The following is a 25,520-nucleotide window of genomic DNA, read 5'->3' on the forward strand; positions in this document are numbered from 1 at the left end:
CCTCTTGAATGTATTCTAATGAACTCTCCCCTACTTTAATCTCAGTATTGCCAAACTTTTTAGTTCCTTGTACTATAATATATTTTTATGTTTCTATACCTTTGCTCTTGTTTCCTTCTGAAACATCCTTCTCCATCTTCTTCACTTGGCTAACTTTTACATGTCATTTAACAACTCCTTAGATATTCTATCTCCAGAAAGCCTTTTTGGATTCTCTTAGGCTAGAATTTCCCATGGTATTCTGGAAACATCTCTAGCACTGTAATTTCTATTGGCTTCTTGATGAGGATATTCTCTCAAGAATGTGAGCTCACTGAATCTCCTACCCTTAGCACTCTACCTGGCACATAGCAGACACTCAGTGAAAGTTTACTGGCTTAAGTAAATAATTATTTTGTACCTTGTTGATAGCAGGACAACATCCTCTGAATGATTTCTGGTACTGGTATGCCTAGGTAGATGGACAGCTGATGGTAATCAAGGGAGATATTCTCAATGGGATTCTCCTTCACTTTGTCAATATCTTCTTGCTTCATCCCGAGGCGCAGAAGAATATCTGAAACTTTTTTCCAAATTGAATTGAATTGTGACTCAGTGAGACCATTCATCAAAATCTCACTAAGGAGGATATCCCTGTATTTGCACAGCCTCAGGATGTCTGCAGACTTAGAGAGATCAGAAGATGGTGGTTCCATATTCCAGCCTTTTTTGGGTGCAGGGAACACATTCAAATGTTTTATGAGAGCTAATAGGAGGTATAAGTCAAACTGTTTGGACTGTGGCAGCTCCTTGTTTGGGGGATAAAGCAGATGCCATGCTCCACCCAAAGGGTGATTGGTCCAAAGATGGTTGTAGTAGGGTTCCAATACATTCTTGTGTATAAGAAGCTCTTTTTTCAAAAGAGGGGGTGGCATAGCCTCATCAAATATTTGCCGAACAATGTCAGTACCAGAAACAATAATTATATGAAGCAGATGATAGAAATAATTATAATCAAGTTTGAAGATAGGCATTTCATCTGAAAATGAATTTTGAGAAGTCAAAAGATTCCACATTAATGCTCTTTTTCTGTGTGATTTCTTGCATTACATCCTAAGCTCCTGTAGGACAGGCACTATTCCAAAAGAATGAAGTACAGTACAGTACTTTGTCACAGCCAATGCTCAGTAGGCATGCTGCTATCTGTCTAGCTGTCAAAAAGTCAAAACAAAAACAGTATGTTCCAAGCAAAAGTAATCACAAAAACTAATCACTATTGAAGGCTTTCAACCATCCAGGGTTTTGTTCAAATAAATGAGCTTTGGCCACCAAGTGGCATAAAAGTATTAAGCCTTTGAAAGTTCTGAGGACTGTCAAGAATGGTAACTGCCAGTGTTTAGTTATACTTTACTTAGGCAATTATATTTTGTCTTAATCAGCATTGTCCAGTAAAACTTTTTGTGATGAAAATATTTTAGATTTTCACTGTCCACTAGCCACTGAACAGTGGAAATGCTGCTTGTCTGACAAAGGAACTGAGTTTGAAACTTTATCTAATTTTAATGAGTTTAAATTTAAACAGCCACATATGGCTAGTGACTACTGTATTAGACAATGCAGAACTATAGCAAGAAACATAAAGTGTTTTAATGCCTTGCTTCTCAAAGTACAGTCCACTGGCCAGCAGCAGCAGCAGCCACATGGGAGCCTGCTAGAAATACAGAATCTCAGGTCTCACCACAGAGATACTGAATTGGCACCGACATTTTAACAAAATCACAGATGATTCAAATATATATTAAAGTTTGAGACACACTGATCTTATGAACCTCTTTTTCTTATCCTTTCAAAAAATAAATTAATGATTAAGTAGGTATTTCATCAATGAAATGGAATAAGGCATGAGACTGAACTATTTGATATTTTTCTGGTTTAGTAGCACTTCCCAAAGAGGAAAGTAGACTGAGGTGAATTAGAAAGTAATAAGAATTTGGTATATGATGGTATATTTTTTAAACTAATAAAATATGTGTTTATTATAAAGCACAATTTTATTATTTTATCCTTCATGATTCTGTGTTTCAAAAGATTTTTGAAGTAATATTCTTGTTTGATATACTTGACATAAACTGTGGAGGCAAACAAGGTTACAAAGCAAATGACTCAAGGAGCTTTCTCTGGGCTGCCAAATAAGAAGCTGGCTAGGATCAGGGACATCCATTCTCCCTAGCAAGAAGGAGTGCCACCAGACTACTCTTCCATGGGTCCAGGAACCCTTAAGCTCTCCAAGTGCTGAGCAGCTGGCATTTCCTAGCACACTCCTAAAGAACTGGCACCTAAGTTTAGACTACTTGGCCTTGAGCCCCAAATGTTCATTCTTTCCATTTCACCCTTTTAACAGGGAATGCAACAAGTGAGGAGTTGGTAGGGAACATCAGCTGAAGCTCAATCTGTGTAGTCACAGCTATGCACCAAACCCAGCAAACCTCTCTATAGATGCAAGGTAATGTGATACCCATACACCTGCTAATCTTTCTGTCCATGAATTCCAGCCTACACCAAGTGATGTTTGTTAGTGTAAACCCAAGCCCAGTGAATGACAAACTCAAAGAAACACACGGTTGTTAATGGCATGATACTTTACAGAGCAAGTCAAAATTTTTAACAGTTTTCAACAGGAGACATATGAAAGTAAAATATACCTTTTGTACCAAATTTTAAACTGATCTTCGGTCTTATATCGCTATCATCTATTTTCAGAGACATCAACTTTTTATAACTGCAAATGGAAAAAAAATTAGGTTAAAAAAGTCAGTCAAGATTTCTAGTATCAGCATGGCTAAGTCAGTGAGCATTTTCTTCTCCTCCTTCTGGAAATAACTTAAAAGCAAAGGAGAAAAATAAATGAACAAATAAAAAACACTAACAGTAACAACCCTACATTGCCACTTTCATTAGAATTCAGAGGCAAGTAGAATCGCTAGATTTCATACAAAAAGAATCACATGACTAGCTTATTTGCAAGAAGACTATTTGGTAGTAGGAAAAAAGAAATCTTTGCACTGTAAAAAGGCAGCAAATCTGGAACTCCTCCCAGACCCTCCTCCACCACAGTATTTTCTTACCAATAACTATTCCAAGAAAACTCAACTCATTTAATGACTAGTGATTAAAAGAGAAAGAAAGAAACTGGCATAGCATCAATACAAATAATTAGAAAAAAATTGAGGGAAAAAGTAGCAAAATTTATTAAACAGACTAAACACTAAATAAATGCTGCTATGAAACAGATAAAAAAATTGTAGCTTGGCTTTGAAATGAACTCTAACACAGAAAACAATACAAAAAAAAAAAGGGACAGAGATGTTGGTTTGGTGGTGGTTGTTGTTAACTGATTTTATGTCCAGCACCAGCATAACACTGCTAATCAGCTACTACATTGAAAACACTTTAAACTCTAAAAATATAAAGTACTGGCAAAGATACTGAGTAAAAGGAATTCTCCTACACTGAAAGTGGGAGTGTAAATTGATAAAAGCACTGCGGGAAACAGTTCAGCCATACCAATCATGGAGCACATCCTACAGCTTGCATGGGCAAAGGAGCAAATTTCGCACTTCTGCCAAATTCTTTTTTTTTTTTTTTTTTTTTTTTTTGCGGTACGCGGGCCTCTCACTGTTGTGGCCTCTCCCGTTGTGGAGCGCAGGCTCAGCAGCCATGGCTCATGGGCCCAGCCACTCCGCGGCATGTGGGATCTTCGCGGACCGGGGCACGAACCCATGTCCCCTGCATCGTCAGGCAGACTCTCAACCACTGCACCACCAGGGAAGCCCTCTAACTCTTAAGCATAGTCTCCAGTCCCACTTCTCTGGGAAATATGGCTATAGATGGCCAGTCGGTACAGAGCACATACTATGGCCCACTCAGACAAGGGAGCAAATTTGAGCTCTCACCCCTCTGGGAAGCATGCCCACATATACCTAGCAACCACGAAGCACATCCTACAGCCCGCCTGGGCAGGGAGTCAAGCCAGTTGCCATACCTAACTATTGAGCATAGCCTCTGGCCCTGGATAATCAGGAAGCCAGAACAGTGACCCTGAGTAGCCTCAGAGCCCAACCTAAGGTACTTTCCAGTTGCAGAACCCAGCCTAACACCTAATGCAGCAACAGAGCCCAGATACAGCCCTGCTGAATGCTACCTATGTAATCACTCAAGCAGGGAGCCCAGCCAGTAACCTGCCCAACATCAGAGGACAGTCTCTGGTCCCATTACGCCAAGGAATCCAGACAGAAACCCTGACATTTTATGCCCCACCAAAATGTGGGGTACAGCTGAAGGCCATGCCTCACCCAAGAGCAGAGCACAACAAACAACCTATCTGATTGTAAAGTCCATCCTGTGGTCCTGCCCAAATTTGGGGCACAGCCTGTGGCCCTGCCTGATTGCAAAGTACAGCCTAACATCTCATCTGACCATGAAGCCTGGCCTGTGGCCCCACCTGAATGTAGAATCCAGCCACTGTTTCCATCCGCTCAGGAAGCACACCTTGAAGCCCCACCTGACCAGGAACAATTGCAGAGCATGGCCTGCAACCCTGCCCAATCACAGAATCCAACTGGTGACAACACCCAGTCAGGGCAAAGACTGAGAATGTGCCCAACCAGAGGTGATTACAGAACACAGCTAGCAATGCCACCTGACCACAACATAGCCATCAGCCCAACTTGACCTGGGAGCCCACCTAGCAACCCCGAGTGAACATGGAACCCAGCCCAGCCCCACCCAACAGCACCCCACCACCAACCTCAGAGCACAGACTGTGGCTTCACAGAAGTAGAAAACCCTATGGGAAGTTCTATTTACCTGTAGATGCCACCAGCTGATTGGTGAAGGTCCTTCCCTGCCAAAACAAACCTGTAAACTCTGCAAGTGGAGACCATGTACTCCAGTGTGCAGATACCAATGCAAGTATACAAAGATCATGAAGAATCAGGTAATATGATGCCACCACAAGAAACTAATAAACTTCCAATAAGTGACCCTAAAGAAATGGAGATCTATAGACAGTGCAAAGAATTCAGAATAATCCTATTAAAGAAGTTCAGTGAACTACAAGAACACACAAACAACTAACTGAAATTAGGAAGACAATGCATGAACAAAATTAAAAGGTCAACAAAGAAATAGAAACCATAAAGAAAAAAAAACTCAGAAGTCCTAAAGTTGAAGAATACACTGACTGAACTGAAAAATACAATAGAGAGCTTCAACAACAGACTTGCTCAAGCAAAAGAAAGAATCAGTCAACTCAAAGACAGATAATTTGAAATTACCCAATCAGAGGTGGAAAAAGAACAAAGAATGAAATGAGTAAAGAAAGATTACGGGATGTATGGGACAACAATAAGAGAAACAATATACTAGTATGGTAATCCCAGAAGGAGAAGAGAAAGAGAAAGGGATGGAAAAAGTATTTAAAGAAATAATGTCCCTTTCCCAAACTTAAGGTGAGAAATGGACATCCAGATTCACAAGGCTCAAAGGACCACAAATGGGTTGAGCCTGAAAAAGACTACATTGAAATCTATTATAATTAAACTGACAAAAGTAAAAGACAAAGAGAGACCTTTGAAAGTAGAGAGAAAAGCAACATTGCCTTGAAATCAGTCTTGGCAATGATTTTTTTAATTTGATATCAAAAGCACATGCAAAAATAAATAAGTGGGACTACATCAAACTAAAAAGCTTCTGCACAGTGAAAGAAACAGTCAACAAAATGAAAAGGCAACCTACAGAACAGGAGAAAATATCTGCAAATCATACATCTGATTAGGGGTTAATATCTAAAATATATAAGTAAGCCATACAATTCAACAGCAAATAAATAAATAATCCAATTAAAAAAGGCAAAGAACCTGAATAAACATTTTTCCAAAGAAGATATAAAATGGCCAACATGTACAGGAAAAGATGCTCAACATCACCAATCATCAGAAAAGTGCAAATCAAAACTACAATGAGATATTACCTCACACCTGTCGATAGAGCCACTAGGGGAAACAGTATAGAAGTTCCTCAAAAAATTAAAAATAGAATTGATCCAGCAATCCCACTTCTGGATATATATTATATGTCCAAAGGAAATACAATTTCTGTCTCAAAGAGATACCTACACCCCCATGTTCACTGAAGCATTATTTACAATAGCCAAAACATGGAAAACGAATTAAGTGTCTGTTAATGGATGAATAAAGAAAATGTGGCATATATATATACCATGGAATACTTTTCAGCCATAAAAAGGAAATCCTGCCATATGTGGTAACATGGATGAACTTGGAAGGCATTATGCTAAGTGAAATAAGCCAAACAGAAAAAGACAAATACTGTATGATCTCATTTATATGTGAGAGCTAAAAAACCCTGAACTCAGAAACACAGAGTAGACTGGTGGTTGCCAGGGGTGGGGGTGGGGCGTGGGAAATGGGTAAAGGGGTCAAAAGGTACAAACCAGGGGTCCAAAGTACAGCATGTGACTACAGTTAATAATGCTATATTGTATACTTGTAAGTTGTTAAGAAAGTAGATCTTAAAAGTTCCTGTTGGGGCTTCCCTGGTGGTGCAGTGGTTGAGAGTCCGATTCAGGGGACATGGGTTTGTGCCCCGGTCCAAGAAGATCCCACATGTCATGGAGTGGCTGGGCCCGTAAGCCATGGCCGCTGAGCCTGCGCGTCTGGAGCCTGTGCTCCGCAACGGGAGAGGCCACAACAGTGAGAGGCCCACGTACCGCAAAAAAAAAAAAAAAAAGTTCCCATCACACAAAAAATCTGTGAGGTGATGGATGTGTTAACTAAACTTATGGTGGTAACTGTTTCATATATACATATATATAAAATCATCATGTTGTACACTTTAAACCTACACAATGTTATATGCTAGTTATAGCTCAATAAAGCTAGAAATTAAAAGACCAGCAGCAGTATGAAAAAATAAATAGATTATGTTCAATTGCTATTTATTCTTGGAAAGCAAAGTTGATTCAACATCTGAAAATAAATTGATGTAATTCAACATATTAACAGATTAAAGAAGAAGAAAACCATATGATCATCTCAATGCATGCAGAAAAGCATTAGTTCACTATCCATTCATGATAAAAATTTTCAGAGAAGTAGGATGAAAAAAGAATTATCTTCAGCCTAAAAAAGGGTATCTGTAAAAATTCTACAGCTAACAGCATACTAAATGGTGAAAAACTGAAGACTTCTTCCTAAGATCTAGAAAAGGCAAAGATGTCTGCTCTCACAAGTGTATCCAACATTGTACTAGAGGACCTAGACCATGCAATAAGTAAGGGAAAATAAATAAAAAGCATATAGATTGCAAAAAAAGAAATAAAGTTGTCTTTATGTATAGATGACATGATCTTTGGTAGAAAACCTCAAAGAATCTATAAATGATATTAAAATTATTAATTATCAAGTCACAGGATACAAGATTGACACAAATCAATTCTGTATAACACAAATAACTAGAAATTGAAATTTTAAAATTATCATTTGCAATAACATAAAAAGTCAAATATACATGGATAATCTAACAAAATATTTATAAGATTGTACAAATAAGACTATATACACAGAAGACTACAAAACATTCCTGAGAGGCATCAAAGAAGACTCAATTAAGTGAAATTAATTATACACCATCTTCACGGATGGGAAGTCTCAATATTGTTAAGATGTAAATCATCCCCAAATTGATCTACAAATTCAATGCAATCAAAATCTCAGCAAGAAGTCTGGAGAAATTTATAAGGTGTTTTTCTAAGATTTATCATGTAATAGCAAAGGATCTAAAATTAAAAAATAGTTTGGAAAATTTAAGCGAATGCAAATTAAAACCACAATAAGATACCATTACACATCTTTTAACATGGCTGAAATGTTTAAAATTGATAATATCAAGTGCTGGAGAAAATGCAGAGGAACTAGAATTCTCTTATGCTGGTGAGAATGACAAAATGTACAGCTACTTTGAAAACAGTTTGGCAGTTTCTTATAACATTAAACACATACCATATGACTCAGCAATCCTGCTCCTAGGAATTTATCCAAGAGAAATGAAAGCATATATCTATACAAAGAGTAACACATGAATATTTATAGCAGCTTTATTTATAACAGCCTAAAACCAGAAACAACTCAAATGTCATCAACTGTTAAATGAATAAATAAGTTATGGTACATCTATACAAAGGAAGACTACTCAACAACAAACAAAAATGAACTACTGATACATGCAATAACAAGGATGAATTTCAAAAGCATTATGCTAAGTTAAAAAATATCCAGATGCAAAAGGCTTTCCTACTAGAGGATAGTCAGAAAAAAGCAATATTAATCAAAACGGAAATCGTATCAGTGGTTACCACGGTTTGGAAGTCGGAGGGGGGAATGACTACGTAAGAGATTTTAGAGAAACTTGAGATGATGGAAATACTCTTGATCATGGTAGTGGTTACTCAGCTGTATAAAAATAAAATCATTTAAAATGTATATTTTTAAAAAGTGAACTTTACTGTATATGAGCTATAGCCTAAAAAACTGACCTATAAAAAAATTCAGTGTTTAGAAATGCATTTATAATTAGTACATTTATCAAGAAAGCAAGGAGATGATTACTGTGAAGGTCAGGATGACAGTTACCTAGGAAGCGGATGAGCTAGGGGAGAGGGGAACAGTGAGTGCTTCTGGGGTGCTGACAAAATTCTATATGGGTGGAGCCACAAGACTGTCTGCTTCATAATTCATTTTTAAACTCTGCATTTATATTTTGTGAGCTTTTATTTATGCATATTTTAATAACAATAAAGCATTTTAATGTTAAAAAACAACCAAACTTTTTTGTCATTCATTCACAAAACCTCATGAGGTAGCTCTTCCACTTTTGGTAATAAGGTCCAATTAGCAGAGGGTTTTCCGACAGAAAATAACTATAAAACTTAGGCAAATTACAAAAAGCAACTCCTTGAAGGCACAGAGAGCAGAGAAACAAACCAACTCTGCTGTAGGGTGTATATGCTTGGGGAGAAGAGAAGAATGTATGAAATTAAGTTCACCAATTTTAGAGCTTTGAGCCTGAGGCTAAGTATACCATGGTAGAAAACAAAGGTTTCCTTGGCTGAAGGAACCAGAAAATTGAAGCTATGGAACCCTGGCTGCTGAAGAGTGTGGGGGAATCCCAGAAAGGAAAGTCAGAGAAGAGATCCCCCAATTTTTTCCGGCCACATCTCTGACTGACTGCTGAACCATATGTGTGGAACAGACTCAAAGTAGCTCAGCTAAAGTTCTGAATTGAGACTGGAACCACCAACCAAGGAAAACACGTTTGCAGTTCATCTCCAAATAAGTTAATTGCCTGTCAAACAAAAGTAACATACTCATTGTAGAATAATGGAAGTTAGAATCTCTACATCTGTCATGTATTTATTGGGTACCAGCTATATGCCAGGCATTAGGTTATGTACTGGGAATATAGCAGTAAGCAAGTTAAAGTTCTTGCCCTCAAGGAGGCTATAGTCAAATGGAGAAGAGAGCCTAGAAAATGTAACAGAACTTAGTAAATGTTTTAATAGGAGAAGTGCAGGGAATATGTGATTGAACACCTAATGCAAAGTAAAAATTACTTTCTGGAAGTTTTAACCAGGCAAAGCCAAAGGAGTGGCATATTCTAGGCAAGTCCTAGAGGTAAAACAGATGGCACACTTAAGAACTAAAAGAAGCTCAGCATAGTTGGTGTATATATAGTAAAAAAAAGAATGACAAGAGATGACACTAGTGAGTACAGCCAGGGACCAAGGTGACTAAAGAGCCAAGCTAACGAGCCTGAACTTAATTGAGAGCAATGAGAAGCCTCTGAAAGATTTTCAAGCAGAGAAGTGAAATATTTCCATTTTTTTTTAGAAAAGTGATTTTGATGGCTGAACAGACTGTTCAATAGACTTGAACAGTCAGACTGAAGAAAGGTAAGACTGGAGACAAAAAGACGGGTTTAGAAGCTGTTTCCGAATTCCAAATAAAAGAGGGAGGAGATATGGGGATATATGCATACATATAGCTGATTCACTTTGTTATACAGCAGCAACTAACAACACTGTAAAGCAATTATGCTCCGATAAAGATGTTAAAAAAAATTAAATAAATAACTTTAGCTTAGTGGAAGCACAGGGACAGAAGCAAGGAGGCATGTACGATATATTTAAGGAGTTGAATTTATTGGACCTAAAAAAAGTTACAGAGCAACTGTAACTGGGAAGAAATATTGTGAGTCTAGTTGTGGGCATACTTAACTATAGATCTTTTTGAAAAATAAAAATGGAAATTTTTAGCATGCAGGTAGACAGACCTAGATTTTTAAGAGTGAGATCTACAGCAGAGATAAAGATTTGGGTTTCATTAGCTCATAGGGAAAACTTAGATATCAATGTAATAACATTGGTAGATTAAAAAATGGTAGACATTTTAAACAGAAGAAAAGAGAATCAATGGATTAGGATAAGTTTTATATTGAAATTTCTAATTTCAATAGCAACAGTCTACACCTCTATGAATTCCCAACTTATATTATATATTCCTCTGCAATAAAGCTTTCTCATCTAAGAAACAGGATGATTCTAATTGTCAGACAAGCCTGGAGGCTTGAATGAGTTTTGAAAGCTAGGAGAAAGTTTTTATATCATAACAATCTAATTTAAATAACTTTAAGAAAAATACGTTTGGTTTTCAGGAAAGGATTCTTTTCATACTTAAGGGAAAAGTATTCACATTTCTATTTTCCTGCTTTAGAATTTAAAAGTCTACAAAGTGGGGGGCAAAGGGGTAGACAAATGTCAATTAAATACAATTTTTTCACACAACTGATACTGTCTTTAAGTTTAATGGAGCTCCAGAAAGTAACAGAAAACACAGAAGAAAGAAGCAAATGAAAAATACATACATGCTCAAAAAAAAGAATATTTAATTTCAAGCTTACCTTGCTCCTAAATTTTCAATGGTTATATACTCATCCTTTCTCACAACTTCAAACTGCAAGTGATGAAAAAAAAATAGCCCTAAAGTAGTTCAATTTTCAAAATTCTTTAATATTACTTCTTAGCCTTAATATTTGAAAGAAAACAATGAGAATGAAGCTATAGTGAATATAAAACAAATAAAACAGAAGAAACAAGCTATAAACAATCTTAATCAAATAACAAACTAGAGTTGGTCTTAAAAACTAGTTCTACTTTATATCACTATAGGATTTAAATGTCAAATCTAAAATACAAGAAGACCATACTAAACATTAAAAAAAATATATATTCCTATTTATAATTTTGGTCTGTTTACTAATTAACTGAAAATTCAACAAGATATTTCATTAATTAAAAAAATAAAATGGATACCATTTAAGTGCATTTTATGTAGCAGCAACTCTATGAGATGTTCTATAGATATTTTTATAGGAAGATACTTAGAGACTAAAAAAGGGTTCAGAAAATCTACAATTATTTTTAACCATAGGTAGAACAGAATTAGATTATCATCCTTTGTTCATGATAAAGACTTTCCTCATTGCTACAGCCATGGCCTGCTTTGTCTGTTCCTGTTCCTGTGTGTGTATGTGTGTGTGTCTTTATTTTTAAAATTTTCTTATTCTTAAGTACCACTTAAATACTAGTTTGGAGAAATCAATGCAATAAAAAGGTTAGAGAGCTTAGTCCCATCAAAGAGAATATGGCTAGAATACTATTACTACAATTCCCAAATCTGTTTGAAGTCAAAAACATCATTCCAGTGAAGGAAAGCAAAAAAATAAGAGAAAGATACTCACCAAAATTTTGACAATTCCAGGTACCTCACATTGCAGCATCCTTACCATGTCACCTGTACATCCTTCCTTCAAACATTTTTTCCCACTAAAACTCTAAAGTTATCAATAGAAAAAAACCCAATAAGTTATCAATAGAAAAAAATAATACAAACAATAAAAATAGAAAAAACCTGCTGATGTGCAAGACTGATTATATTTAAATAAAGTTAGAAGCAGATGTTGCTAGACAGTAAAAAAAAATGTGAATAAACATTTGAGAGTTACCTGTTCAAAGATAGTCCATTTCTTATACCAATGGATTTCCTATTTAAAATTTATGACTACTCTTTTCTCTCTCATCATTTCTACTTCAAAATCTTCAAATAGTTATATTACAAACTAAAATGTATTTTCTGCCCCCAATAAAAGCAACTTCAAGTAAAATATACTAATTATGTAAGTGCAAAAAGGAATACTGAATTTCTGTTAGATATATGAGGATTCCAGGGAAAACGAATTTGAGTCCTTTTTCTGATTCTGACCTTGTTATTCCCTCTGGTTAAGTTACTTAGTTTTCTTTTACATCTCTTTCTAAAGTTGAGCAAAATGGATTGCCCTAATAATCAAAGAAAGTGAAAAGTATTTACACACTGCTTAAAAAGTGAATAATAATGCTTTATATAATGATTTTTACAATGTACAATGCAAGTTTATCTGTTTTACCTGTTAATCCTCATAACAAACTTATAAAGTAGGTATTACTATCCTCACTATATGGCTTAGAAAAGTGAGTTTCAGCCTAGTGCAAAGAAAACTAGTAAGTGGCTCAATCTGGACTTGAACTCGGAACTCTCAACTTCATATACAGTGCTCTTTCTATTCCACCACAATTCCTTTATAAGTGTTTTCTGCTTTTTGCACAATGTAAACACTCTAGAACCAAACATTATAGACCCAACTTATGGCCATTACCTCATTAAAGACTAATTAATATAGAATTGGGCTTTCGATTTCTACTTTAATTTTAGCGGCAAAGAATTCAATTTAGTTATATGACTTTAGGCAAATATAAATAATACAAATATATTTGGGGTTGTTTTGTTTTGTCTTGTTTTTTGCTGTTTTGTTTGTTTTTTTGGCTGTGCTGCATGGCTTGAGGGATCTTAGTTCCCTGACCAGGGATCTAATGCCAGCCCCGGCAGTGAAAGCGCCAAGCCCTAACCACTGGACTGCCAGGGAATTCCCAATACTACAAGGATAGTTCTGAAGACTATAAATTTATCACTGTTCTCTACCCTTAAAATAGAAACTATCCTTAAAATTATATAGTTGTCCTTTCTTTTTATTAAGTGATTCTATTTATGTCCTTTATGTGAATATACGTAACAATATTTCTATTCTTAAGGGTATAAACCTCTAAAGGGAAGAGAACAAATTAATAGAAATCAATAAGCAAATCAATAAGCAAAGCAGAGTATTTCCTACAAAGACCTGTTTAATAAATGGTGATGATGAACAAATAGTGAGGAGAAAAGCATCAGAGAGAATAGGAAAAAAAAAATGAAGGGAGAAAAAAAGAGGAGGAAGAATGTGATCAGGAAGAAATGAAGAGGAAAGAGGGAAAATATAGGAAAGAGTAGAGGAGGATATGCTGTAGTAAAGTTTTTAAGGAAGAACAAATATAATACCTGATCATTTTCACCTGGATATTTTAAATTCTTGAACTTTTTCCAACAAATTTTATGGAAGTAAACACAACAGCTTTTACTGCACATTAACTGAAAAAATCCCTGGAAAAGAATAAAAGCTGCTGTTAAGAAATAATAATCCATGTAGATATAGAAAATACCACCTTAAGTCATTTTTTAAATTATTCTATAACTAGATGAGCTTTAGATGGCATTGAAAATTTATCAACAGATCACTGGTAATCAAAGAACTATACAAGTCATTTTTATATCACTAAAGACAAAAAATAGGCAATAATTTGAATAAGTTAATATAATATTTTCCTCATGTTGTATACAACAAAATATCAGAAACTCGGTGAGTGATCTTTGTAGATGAACATGCTGTCTGCCCCACTTCACCTCAACTTTTACATTTCTCTTGTCTTTCAGCCCCAATTCCATACCATTATTCCCCAAAACTTCTTTGTCACCAATCACCAGACCTTAGATTGCTATCTTAGTGAGAAATGGCTCCTGAGCTACTGCATTATCCCAAGGTATAGATTTCTTGTCTTTCCTAGTGTGCCCTCCCTGGGAACCACAGTCCTGCTTCCTTTAAATAGGTACACTGCTTAGATGACAAAAATCTAAATTTTGTGACCAAGACTTCCTGCTGCTACATGCTACCCATTTGACTGGAACCCTGATTCCTCCCTGGGAAACCACAGGAACATATCACCATGTCACCAAAACCAGGACTGACCCTGACCTGCCCTGAGCACTGCACTTCACCAGGCCTACACTTCCCAATACCCATCTTACCCTAATGAATAGATCTTGGCTTTCTCCTCCTTCCCATCTACGCCATTTGCTCTATACATCATGCTTTTCAACTCAGATTTCCAGTCTTGTAGAAGCAGTCAGATTTACACTGATGATCATATCTCAGCCTATCTTGTGATTTTCCACAGTCTTATTCTGATAGATCCAGGGAGAACTAGACTTGAAGTACTTTGATTGTTGAATTTCTTCAAATCAAGGCTGGTTATGTGTGTGTGTGTGTCCCACCCAAGGCCCATAGAAGAAATAATGATCCTTACTTAGTAACATAATTCTTGAGGAGTGACAACCTTTCTCCTTAGTAAAATGCTAATATTCTCAACCTGTAACATTTCTAACTATAAAGAATATTTTAGATAATTTCCATTATATGATTAAAATAGTATTTATTATAACTTCAGAAACTTGTGAATATACAAAAACCCTAGCAAAGCCAATTCATTCTTTTACTGGCTCAAAGGATATAAATATTTCCTGATCACAGTGAATCTAACCTCTGAGACATTCAAACAACTTCTCAACTGCATTATCACTGTAATTAAACTAAGTACTTTTTAAACAATATTTTGATGCATGATAATATAATAATTTTTATCTAAGTTTAACTTTACAATCACATTTTTAAAATACTCAGTTAATTGGTAATTACAGTACCTTATAATTGGTGTTCTTTAAAATGTCAGCTTCACAAGATCGCTCACAATCTAGATAACTGCAAATGGTCTGCTTCATTATATTACCCTCAGTTGTCTTGATGAAATTGTTAAGAAGGTCCTAAATTTTTAAAATAAAAATAAATCTCATGAATCAGTAATAAAAAGACTACAACACTTATCTTACCTTAAGTTATATGTCCATTTCATATCCTTTTTTGAAGGTGTTGTATATATATTTTTAAAATAGTTATAGAACCTATTTCCCTCATTCAAAGTAAACAATACATAGAAAGGCCCTAAATAAGAAATACTACACTTCTTATTGAATACAAACATGGAGAAAGGACAAAAGTCTATGTTCAAAGCTATATGTCTACTCTTCATTCTAACTCATAACACCTAGCATGTTCCTAACAAGAATTACTTGCTCTGATATAAATACAGAGAGACAACAAATCATTGGAAACCCAAGAAAGTCCTGGCTAGAACTGGACCCCAAGACACCAGGTTGGCAGTGGAACTACTGTAGTGGTGCAACAGGCTGCTCAGCCAGAAGGGGCAGAGGCAGGGTACAGAAGTATGTTTCCAGTGTTCAGAGTTACAACTTGGAATGCAATTTCCGTATTTTAAAATGCTAGTTAACGTGTGAAACACGTTATCAAGTCTAAGTTATACAGGTCCTTAATAGTGTCCCTCAGAGAGACATACCCATATATATTGACGGTATGAGACATGATAAAATAAACCTCTACAGACTGTTTTACAAATCAAGTCATCATTCATAACATTTGTTTAATGGCATTCAGAATTTTATGAGGAATAAAAATGTTTTGACCAAGTTGACTAGAAAATTTTAAGTATCAAGAGAGAAATAAAGAAGCAGCGTTCAATGACCTATCAATATGAAAGTAGTATATCCTGTGAGGATAACCAACAGTCAAATGGAGATGCTGAAAACAAAGGGATAGGACTCATAGTAGGTATATAACTACTGTGGTTTCACAAATCTGACACTTAATAGTTCAATATTGATCTGTTGAGTCTCCTACCAAAATCTGTTCCTTGTTCCTTACTCCTCATCTTCTGCCTCAGTCACTGATATTCACTCATTCAATAAATATTTACTGAGTGCCTGTTATGGCCCGGTTGTTATGAATGTTAAGGGGTGTTAAGGATACAGCAGTGAACTTAGCAGGTTAATACTTAGTCCGCATGGGACTTAGATCAATTTCATCTACCACAATCTATTTAGGTTCAAGCGAGTAGTCTTGAAGTCATCCATCGTATAATTATTCCATCACCCTGTACATGCAATATGTTAGCAAGTACTGTTGAGTCTTCTCCCAGAATATACTGCAAATTTTTCTAATTCTCTCTCCATTGCTACCACTCTATGTCTCACCTACATTACTGACTATGACAACTGCCTAACTGGTCTGCCTCTTCCTTGCCTACTGTGTTCAAAACACTCTGTGCAAAATAACAAAAGATCATTGTCAGTTCCTTGCTTAAAACTCTTCAATGGCTTCCCGCTACCTAAAACAAAATCCAGAACCCTTACCAAGACTGACTGCAAGGTCCTGCAGAACCTGCAGAATCTGAACCCCGTACACCTAGCCATCTCTGGTCCATCTCTTCACATTCATCTCTAGCCTCACTCACTATAAAATTCACGATTTTATATTCAAATTTGCTCTTCAAGGCCTGAGGGCCTTTTCCACATTGAATTCTGTTTACCTAGAATGCTCTTACCCAACTCTTTACAGAGCTAGTTCCATTCTCAACCTTCTGCTTCCAACTTAAATATCACCTCCCAGATAGGCCTTTCCTAACCACTACACATAGATATACATACACATTTATGCATATATACATATAGACAAATATGGATATATGCAGGTATACAAGTGTATGTCTGTGTGTTCTCTATTTTCTGTCCCAGTCCCTTGTTTTTCTTTAGAACACTAACTACAATTGGTAACTATTTTATTAATATTTTTTTACTTTCTGAACTCCTCCCTTACCATAAATACAGAAACTCTTCAAAGTCCTAAATTCTATAAGTCATATTTTACTATAATTTGATTATAACACCCCACTGTTTAAAAGTTTTGAGGGGTTTCACATGACCCTCAAGATACAGTCTGAGCTCCTTACTTGGTTTATAAAGCCTTACATGATCTAGCTAACATTACCTTTAACACTTACCTCTAAAATTCATGAAAAAAGGACAGGATATTATTTTTTTTTAAAAAAAGTAACATTCATAACAACAAGAAAACTCTTGGTAGATGATAGCTGAAATAATCATTGAAATAAAAAATTCAATAGAAGGATAGAAACAAGGGTAATGCTGAAAATAATAACAATATGAAGGGACACTCTCCTGCTAGGGTGCCAGCAACTCTAGGAGTACAATCTTCCCCCCAACAGGGTGAGTTCATTTAAGGAGACACATGAGGATAGGAGCAACTGGGGCAGGGCAGGCCTCTGGTGGTACTCATCTGAAACTCCTCAGTGCCAGATAAAGGGGTAAAGGCCAGCCCTCTAAGTTTTCTTAAAGAAAAACTAATCACAGTGTTTGGGAAGTAGGACTTTTGGTGGGCTGACAGGCATAGGCACCGCTTATAACAGATTAAGAACATGCTGGCCTAGAGCCAGAGCACGATCATGGAAGCATTCTGCTCTCCTGGACATTAAACCTTTAGCTATTGGATTTTAACTTAAGAAGTATGGAGAGAGAGGGCTGGAGGAGAGTCCAGGGCATCTGGAATGGTGGCTGGTTACCCAACTATTTTTGAAGCAGCCACTATTTTCCAAGCAGTATGGAAATATTTTAACATTATAAGAACTAATATGGGGCTTCCCTGGTGGCGCAGTGGTTTAGAGTCCGCCTGCCGATGCAGGGGACATGGGTTCGTGCCCCAGTCCGGGAAGATCCCACATGCCGCGGAGCGGCTAGGCCCGTGAGCCATGGCCGCTGAGCCTGTGCGTCCGGAGCCTGTGCTCCACAACGGGAGAGGCCACAGAGGTAAGAGGCCCGCATACCGCAAAAAAAAAAAAAAGAACTAATATGATAGCACTAGCGCATACTGGCTGAATATTAGCTCTATGCAAAAAAGATGAAGTTAAGAAAATATCCTAGGAAGTAGAACAAAAAGACAAAAAATTAGGGACTTCCCTGGTGGTCAGTGGTTAAGACTCCGTGCTCCCAATGCAGAGGGCCCTGGTTCGATCCCTGGTCTGGGAACTAGATCCCACATGCCGCAACTAAAGATCCCACATGCTGCAACTAAAGATCCCACATGCTGCAACTAAAGATCCCACATGCCACGGAAGACCAGGCACAGCCAAATAAATAAATAAATATTTTAAAAAGAAAAGACAAAAAATAAAAATTAGCAAAGAAATAAGAAAACCAGAAATTCAGTCCAGGATGTCAAGTATCTGAATAAAAGGCATTTCAAAGAGAAAAGAGAAAATGAAGAATAAATTATCAAATAAATAAAAAAAGAAAATGTCCCAGAACCAAAAAACATTAAGTTCAGAACACCAGGAATATACAGAATATCCTAAAAATTCCCAGAAAAAAAAATAGGTTATAACAAAAGATTGATAATCAGAACATCAAATTTCTCAAAAATACTACTGTTGGAAGTTAGAAGATAACAGAAACACAATTTTAAAAATTTAAGGAAAATGATTTTCAACCTACAATTTTATGCCCAGGCAATATATAAATAAAGTGTACAAAGAATAAATTATTTTGAGACTTGAAAGATCTCAAAAAATTTATCTCCCAAGCAAGTACCCTTTTCCAGGAAGCTGCTGGATGAGTTGCACCACCAAATCAAGGGATTATACCTAGAAAGAGGAAAACTTGAGATCCAAGAAATAGAGGATCTACAAAGGAAATGGGTGAGGGTATTCCCAGGAATAGAGTAAAGGGAAACCCTAACGCCAATTTAATAAAAACTTATAACTATTAGTAGGATGGGGAAGTGAAGTGTGTTGTGTGAAGGAGATGTATAAGGAAGCTACTAAACCCTCCTCTTCCACAGTGGAAGTCAAAAGATAACATCTAAGATGGAGAAATTTTTTAAATAGCAGTACAGCTTTTTCAAAATACAGGTAAATATCAAAGGAAAATGCCTAGAGGGTTGGAAGAAGTTACCCATAGTCAGGAACTACAATTAGAGATGATAAACCACAGACCATTAATTTTTAAGCCTTTTAATATTACTTGAAAAACTGCATACATGTATTACTTTGCATAAAATAAAAATAAGAAAGTTTGGATAAGAAATAAAAATATTTTAAAAGGAGAAGGAAAAAAAGAAAAACAACCAAGACCAGGTAGGGGCTGCTCCAGGTAAACACAGAAATTCAATATTTTTCCAAAATCTATAAAATTACTACTTTATTAGGTCAAAGTTAAAAGTCATATGATTATCCTGACCAACACCAAAGACTACCTACTTATTCTATTGATTACTGAGAGAGGTATTAAAATATTCCACTGTGACTGGGAAGTCTTCTATTTCTCCTTTTAGTTCTACCAGTTTTTGTCCCAGGTATTTTGAGGCTGTATTATTAGGTATATACATATGTATATACCTAATAATATATGTATTATTTTGTATATGTATTATTTTGAGGAATGCATTTGGCCTTAAAGTCAGCTAAAATATAAGGATCCAGAAAGGTTTAAAGTAAAAGTTTGGAAGAAGATATGTCATTCAAACGCTAACCAAAAGAAGCCGAGTGTAGCTATTTTCATATTAAACAAATAAAAAGTGACCAACATGGCTTATCAGATGAGTAAAAATTACCCAAAAGGTAAAAAATATCCAGAGGGTGTGGGAAAATGGAAACTCTCATAGTCTGTCTTAAGAATATAAACTGGTTACACACTTTCTGGGAGGAAATGTGGAAACATACACGAATAACTGTACAAGTGTATAAACACTTCACAATTCCACCTTTAGAAATTTATACTAAGGGAATGATGTGAGAAATACAAAAAGATCACTTTCCATAATAGTGAAAAACTAGAATGTTTAGGATAAACTAAATCTTCAATAGCAGGGAATTGGTTAAGCAAATTAAAAGCACAGTTTAAGATGGACTATGAAAAAATTATACTATATAATAATCTACTTGCTGGGAAATTCACAATAACATATATTTTCATACCATAAATCAATGTGTATAACATCACACCAATTTACTAAAAATAAAAGGTAAAGAGTGTTTATACATGTGTGTATGGAAAGATATAAATGAAAATACTAACAATGGTTTCTCCATTTGAAGAAATATATGGATGAATTTTACTTTTATCTTTGGCATTTTTACATTTTTTAATGTAAGCATTTAGTACTTTTAAAATTTAAATCAACAGCAAAATAATGAAAAATATAGTTAGAAAAAAGAAGTTAACTATTACACTTAGCTGTAGCCATGTGAAGTACTAGACTAGTACAGCTTTTAATCTTGTTATTTGGAAATGCTAACACATCCACCTCATTTCTCTACTTGTTGAATCATACTAACATTCTGCACTAGATAATGGAATCAAGGTTGTTCCTCATACAAAAAGCTAATGCCCAACAAAAGAATGTGTTTGCTATAGAATGACATAGTTAACATAAACTGCAGTTTATCAAAGATGATTCTGATTAGCCACAGATGAATTATTCTTAAATAATTTCTTACTTTAAAAGTTGTAGGTAAATCTTCATCTTCCATAGGATCTATGTCAAACCAATGATCATCTGTATCTCCTGTTTCTTGTAAGCTTTTATGAAATTCTAGCAGTCCTGCATTATATCTGCAAGGCATTTTAAAATAGGGTTCGTTTGAACAGGACTCTGTAAGTAGACAGTTTACCAATTAGACAACAAGCAACTCTTTTTTTTTTTTTTTTTTTTGGTGGTAAGTAGGATGGTGATAACCTCTGGCATGCTATAGAAATACAAACACTAGGACTCTCACCTGTGGTAGATTGGGATGAAATACATGTGGAAGGGGAGGCAATAGATTATATAGTAGCTCAAGCTTGAACATTATGGGGGTCATGGTAATTAAAAGGACTGTAGAGTTGGCTGGCTTTTTTTTTTTACTGTCTTGGAAGCCTTGAAGAAAGAAAATGGCACAGGTCATCCAACTATTGACTCTGGACACAATGAAAGACAGAGGCCTCTGAGGGTACCATTTAAAGAGACCCTCATCTCCTACAGACATAAAGATAATCTGTGCTGAAAATCAGGCCCAGATTTAATCACAAAGTGGAACAAACTGCAAAAGAAACCAAATACACAGCCTCAACAGGACTACTACTATCAACTAAGGATACTCCGTGAAAGTTAAAAGGCCACTTTGGTAACGTTTCAAAAACCTTGACCAACTCTAAACATAAGGCAGACCATGCTGAAAATGAGGCCCAGTATTTAATCACAAGAGTAGAACAACAGCAAAAACCAAAAGCATAGCCTCAAAAGAACTATTGTACTATCAGGACTCTGATAGGGAACAAGTAGACCATGCAAAAATATGATCTGAGGTACATGTCTCAAAAGATGATACTCTTCCTTCTCAAAATCCTCTCTTATATCTGCTCATTGCCTACAGACAAAAAAAAAAAAAATCTAGGATCAAGTATAAGCAAAGCCTAAGTGGGAAAACAGAGGAAGAAAAAGCTTATTCACCATAAGCATTGTAGAACTTGACTACTATGTACTGGCAGGAACATGTCTGGGAGTGGATCTTAAGAGTGCTGAACCCATGGTCAAATATATAGCTTGACAGGGAAATATATATTGATATGGGGCAACTCTTCCATAATTCAGCATTTACTTTCCTAGCAAGGACACCCAAAGCGAGTCCTAACATGCTGCTGAGAAGGCTACTTGAAGCTCAGAAACCACAATGGCCTCTAGTAATTGAGGTGGAAATGTTGAAAATTTCTTGGCAGAGTTTTAAAGAAAGCTCAGGGAGGTAAAGATGTTAGAATGGACTTACTGCATAAGACCATAGAATCCATCACTAGACAGTGTTCCCTAGAAAGGCCCAGAAGACATTCCATCCATTAATGTAATAAGAAATACAGAGTGAGAAGGACATCAGTGTCTTTGAGCAGCTCAGTGGTGGCTATTCTCTATAGGCTAGGGATGAAAGTAAATGATGCTGCCAGAAGACTGGGCTTTCTAGTGTTAATGATTTGGGAAACTGATTTTTTTCCAATGCCCATCAATAAGGAAAATAAACAGTAGTTCACATATCTGAGGAAAGGACAGCAGTACAGATTCTCTGTCTTGTCTTAGAGCTATGTTAATTCTCTCCACAATATAGACTAAGGGGATTCTGATCATCCTGACATTCTGCAAAACATCACACTGGCCAACTACATTGATGACATCATGCTAACAAACAGGAAGTGGGACATCTTCTGGACAGTAAAAACCAGGCATGCCAGAGGATAGAAGATCAACCTTACAAAGAATCAAGGAACTACCATATACGTGATGCTTTTAGGGATTCAATGGTTGGGCCCAGCAGTAATCCTTCATAAGGATTTGCATAAGTACATTTTGCCTAATTCACCCTTCAGATCCCAGCCAAACATTATTTCCTCAAGGAGACTTTTCATTCCCAGAAAGACACTGGGGTTCCAATAAAGACTAATTTTTCATTATGTTTTCCTTCATAGCACTTTATCACATTTCATAATTGATTATTTATATAACTGATTATTTGATTAAGGTCTATAACATTCACTATACTGTCAGTTACATGAGGACAGGAACTATCTATTTTGTAAACCATTTTATCCCCAACACCTAAAGCAGTCTCTAAAATAGGATAAATGTTTAGCAAATAAAATGAATAAATGATGCTATAAATGGCTAAGGATCTACATATGGGAAGTGAACAGATGATCCATAAACATTCTCCTGTACAATTTCACTAAGTGTGTAATACCCAATACTTCCAGACTCAGAATTTGGACCCTTTCAATGAGTTATAAGCTCATTTATAACTTAAATACCTATTCCAAGTGGTGATAACATTAATAACTACAACCATTAATTATCTATTAAGAATAGCATTTTTGTGTTCTGGGCACTGTTAATCACTTTATGAGGTGGGCACTATTATTAGTTCCAAAGATAAGGCTTAGCAACATTAAATTTCCTAGAGTCATATATTAGATAAGTGGTAGAAAATGTATTTGCACCCAGGCCTATCAGACTCCAAAGCCTATGTTCCTAATGCCTATGCTATACCACCTTTTATTGCCATGGCCTGTTAAGTTTGATACTTAATATTCTCAAGTACATTAAAGAAATTATCTATAGAATCAGTGATGGAGAAAAGAATCAGCAGAGCACAAATGTCATGATCCCTGGTATGTACAAACTTTATTCCCATTACATAATGCTAAAAGTTGATAGGCAGGATCTACCCATTAATTAAAATCCTTACCTTTTCTGAGCACATCGAAGTAAACCACGTCCAAAATAAACTAAAGACATAAAGTTTTCACAAATTTCATTTTCTTGGATCACCATCTTCATCACCAGAAATTTATTCTCAGCTTCTATACAATCCTATAGCAACATAAAGCTAGGTTTGGCTGATGTAAAAGTCATTATTTTCCTTTTACAATAAACAGTTATTTCCCAAACTGGAGAAGTTAGGGCAGCTTTAATATTGATCCAGTCATTTATTCATATCTCTAATACATCTCTGTATATAATCCCATAAATAATGTACTCAGTGCTTTAGTTATTTACAAAAGAACTAAAGATCTTTAACCAGTGTTTCAAAGTGAATATTAAAACAACAATATTTATATCTAAAACTGACAAATATTACTAGCCAAAATAAGGGCTCTTCTGATGACTATGGGAACATAGTTCTTTATAATTCTTCCTAATTTTTCATTCTAATTAGAGCACAAATCTTCCTAGTTTTTCAAATAGGAAATAAGTGACTTTTTGCCCACACATATAGTCTCTTTTGAGGAATGACAACCTTGATCATAAGCAATATAGGTTTAGAAGTAAACTACAGAATCAGTTCTAATAAATTTTAGTTATCATTATTAAAACAGGCACAGTAGCCCCGGTCTCCCTGGGAAAAAAACATGCTGCATGGTCTCATTTTAAAATATTCTCTAGCACATCACACTAAATAATTAGCATTATGTGAAATTATTTAAAGTGGAAATGTTTTCAGTTTGGTGCTTATAAATTCTACTTCACCTATTTAACAAGTCAGATTTATTTATTTATGAAACCAAGTAGAGAGTACAAATTTAGGAATACAAAAAGTAAAAGAGATATCAAGGCAGCAATTGAGAAATCATTAAAAATAAGAAAAAGAGAATTTAAATTTGTAAGGACCCTTAGAAATCACCTACTTACCTCCTAGATTTTTACTTCTGCACTTCACTTTATTTGATAAAGAATTTGAGGTAAAACTCACATTTTACAAAGAGGATAAGATAAAGACCAGAGAGATTAAACTACACTAAAAAATGGATTAAAATGTATTATATAAGTGAAAGAAGCTAAACAATTTTCTGTTTTATATAAGTATTTCAAAGATAAAGTTATAAGCTAACATTAAGTTTCCCCTACCAATATTTTTAGTTTCACAATATAGTCTCTAGCATAATTACTCTACATTTTCAATATATGACAGAAAAGTCACAGAGTGGTTTCAATTTTTAGAGAATGTCAAAAATCAACATTTTAATTTGTTAAAATGAAGTCAGTGTATGTGAAGAGATTTATAATGTGCAAATAACACATGCTACATACCTCTTTCTTTCCTCTTTCAGTGACTGCTACTCCATACAAAAATAGTAATGTCAAATAATAACCAATATTAATCTGATGTGCCTAAAAAGATAAAATATACTTTAGTTGATTATTTAGACTATGCTACTTTTTACTGTAGAAAGCTTAATTAAATATCCTAGGCCTATTTAATAACTATTAAAAATAGTTAAAATTATCATTATATTGTCAGTCATCTAATAATCACTACAGAGAATTCATTTTAGATGTATTTAATAGTTTGACCCAGAAAACAGTCAGTAATCTCAAAATAAAACATTAGAGTTTGATTAAAGAAAATGAAAGCAAATGCCATCAAGATTTGTTATACTAAAACTTTCCAAAAAATTCTCTTTCTCTCATGATATTTTTGTATAGGAACACTTTAAATAATAACAAATACTACCATCCAGCTTAGAAAATACAACGATCTCTTAAATCAAAGTCTTTTATTGTCCACATGTGGGTTTTGTTATAACAGTATGAACACAAAGCTTATCACTTATTTAATGAAAAATTAAAACACAAATATTTCCTTTATTTGAAAATGGTCTATGACAAATTAGAGATGGAGAATAGATTAGGGGTTAGGGAAAGTGAGGAGGGTAAAGGGTGCATATGACTATAAAGGGGTAGCATAAGAGATTTTCATGGTGATGAAATAGTTTTAT

At 35.3% G+C, this 25,520-nt stretch overlaps 1 protein-coding gene across 1 annotated transcript in view; it reads right to left on the reverse strand.

The window, feature by feature from the left end:
- Positions 1-25,520, reverse strand: part of DZIP3 (DAZ interacting zinc finger protein 3) — a 103,795-nt gene that overhangs the window by 54,538 nt on the left and 23,737 nt on the right. The window contains exons 5-13 of the mRNA XM_065876109.1: positions 24,832-24,912; positions 23,489-23,613; positions 20,720-20,834; positions 15,000-15,119; positions 13,524-13,625; positions 11,857-11,949; positions 11,017-11,069; positions 2,682-2,758; positions 401-1,018 (exon numbers count right to left, since the gene is read on the reverse strand). Of these exons, the coding sequence (XP_065732181.1) occupies positions 401-1,018; positions 2,682-2,758; positions 11,017-11,069; positions 11,857-11,949; positions 13,524-13,625; positions 15,000-15,119; positions 20,720-20,834; positions 23,489-23,613; positions 24,832-24,912 (1,384 nt within the window). The remainder of the gene's footprint in view (positions 1-400; positions 1,019-2,681; positions 2,759-11,016; positions 11,070-11,856; positions 11,950-13,523; positions 13,626-14,999; positions 15,120-20,719; positions 20,835-23,488; positions 23,614-24,831; positions 24,913-25,520) is intronic.

Source organism: Phocoena phocoena, chromosome 4, assembly GCF_963924675.1.
Source record: "Phocoena phocoena chromosome 4, mPhoPho1.1, whole genome shotgun sequence".
NCBI classification, from domain to species: domain Eukaryota; kingdom Metazoa; phylum Chordata; class Mammalia; order Artiodactyla; family Phocoenidae; genus Phocoena; species Phocoena phocoena.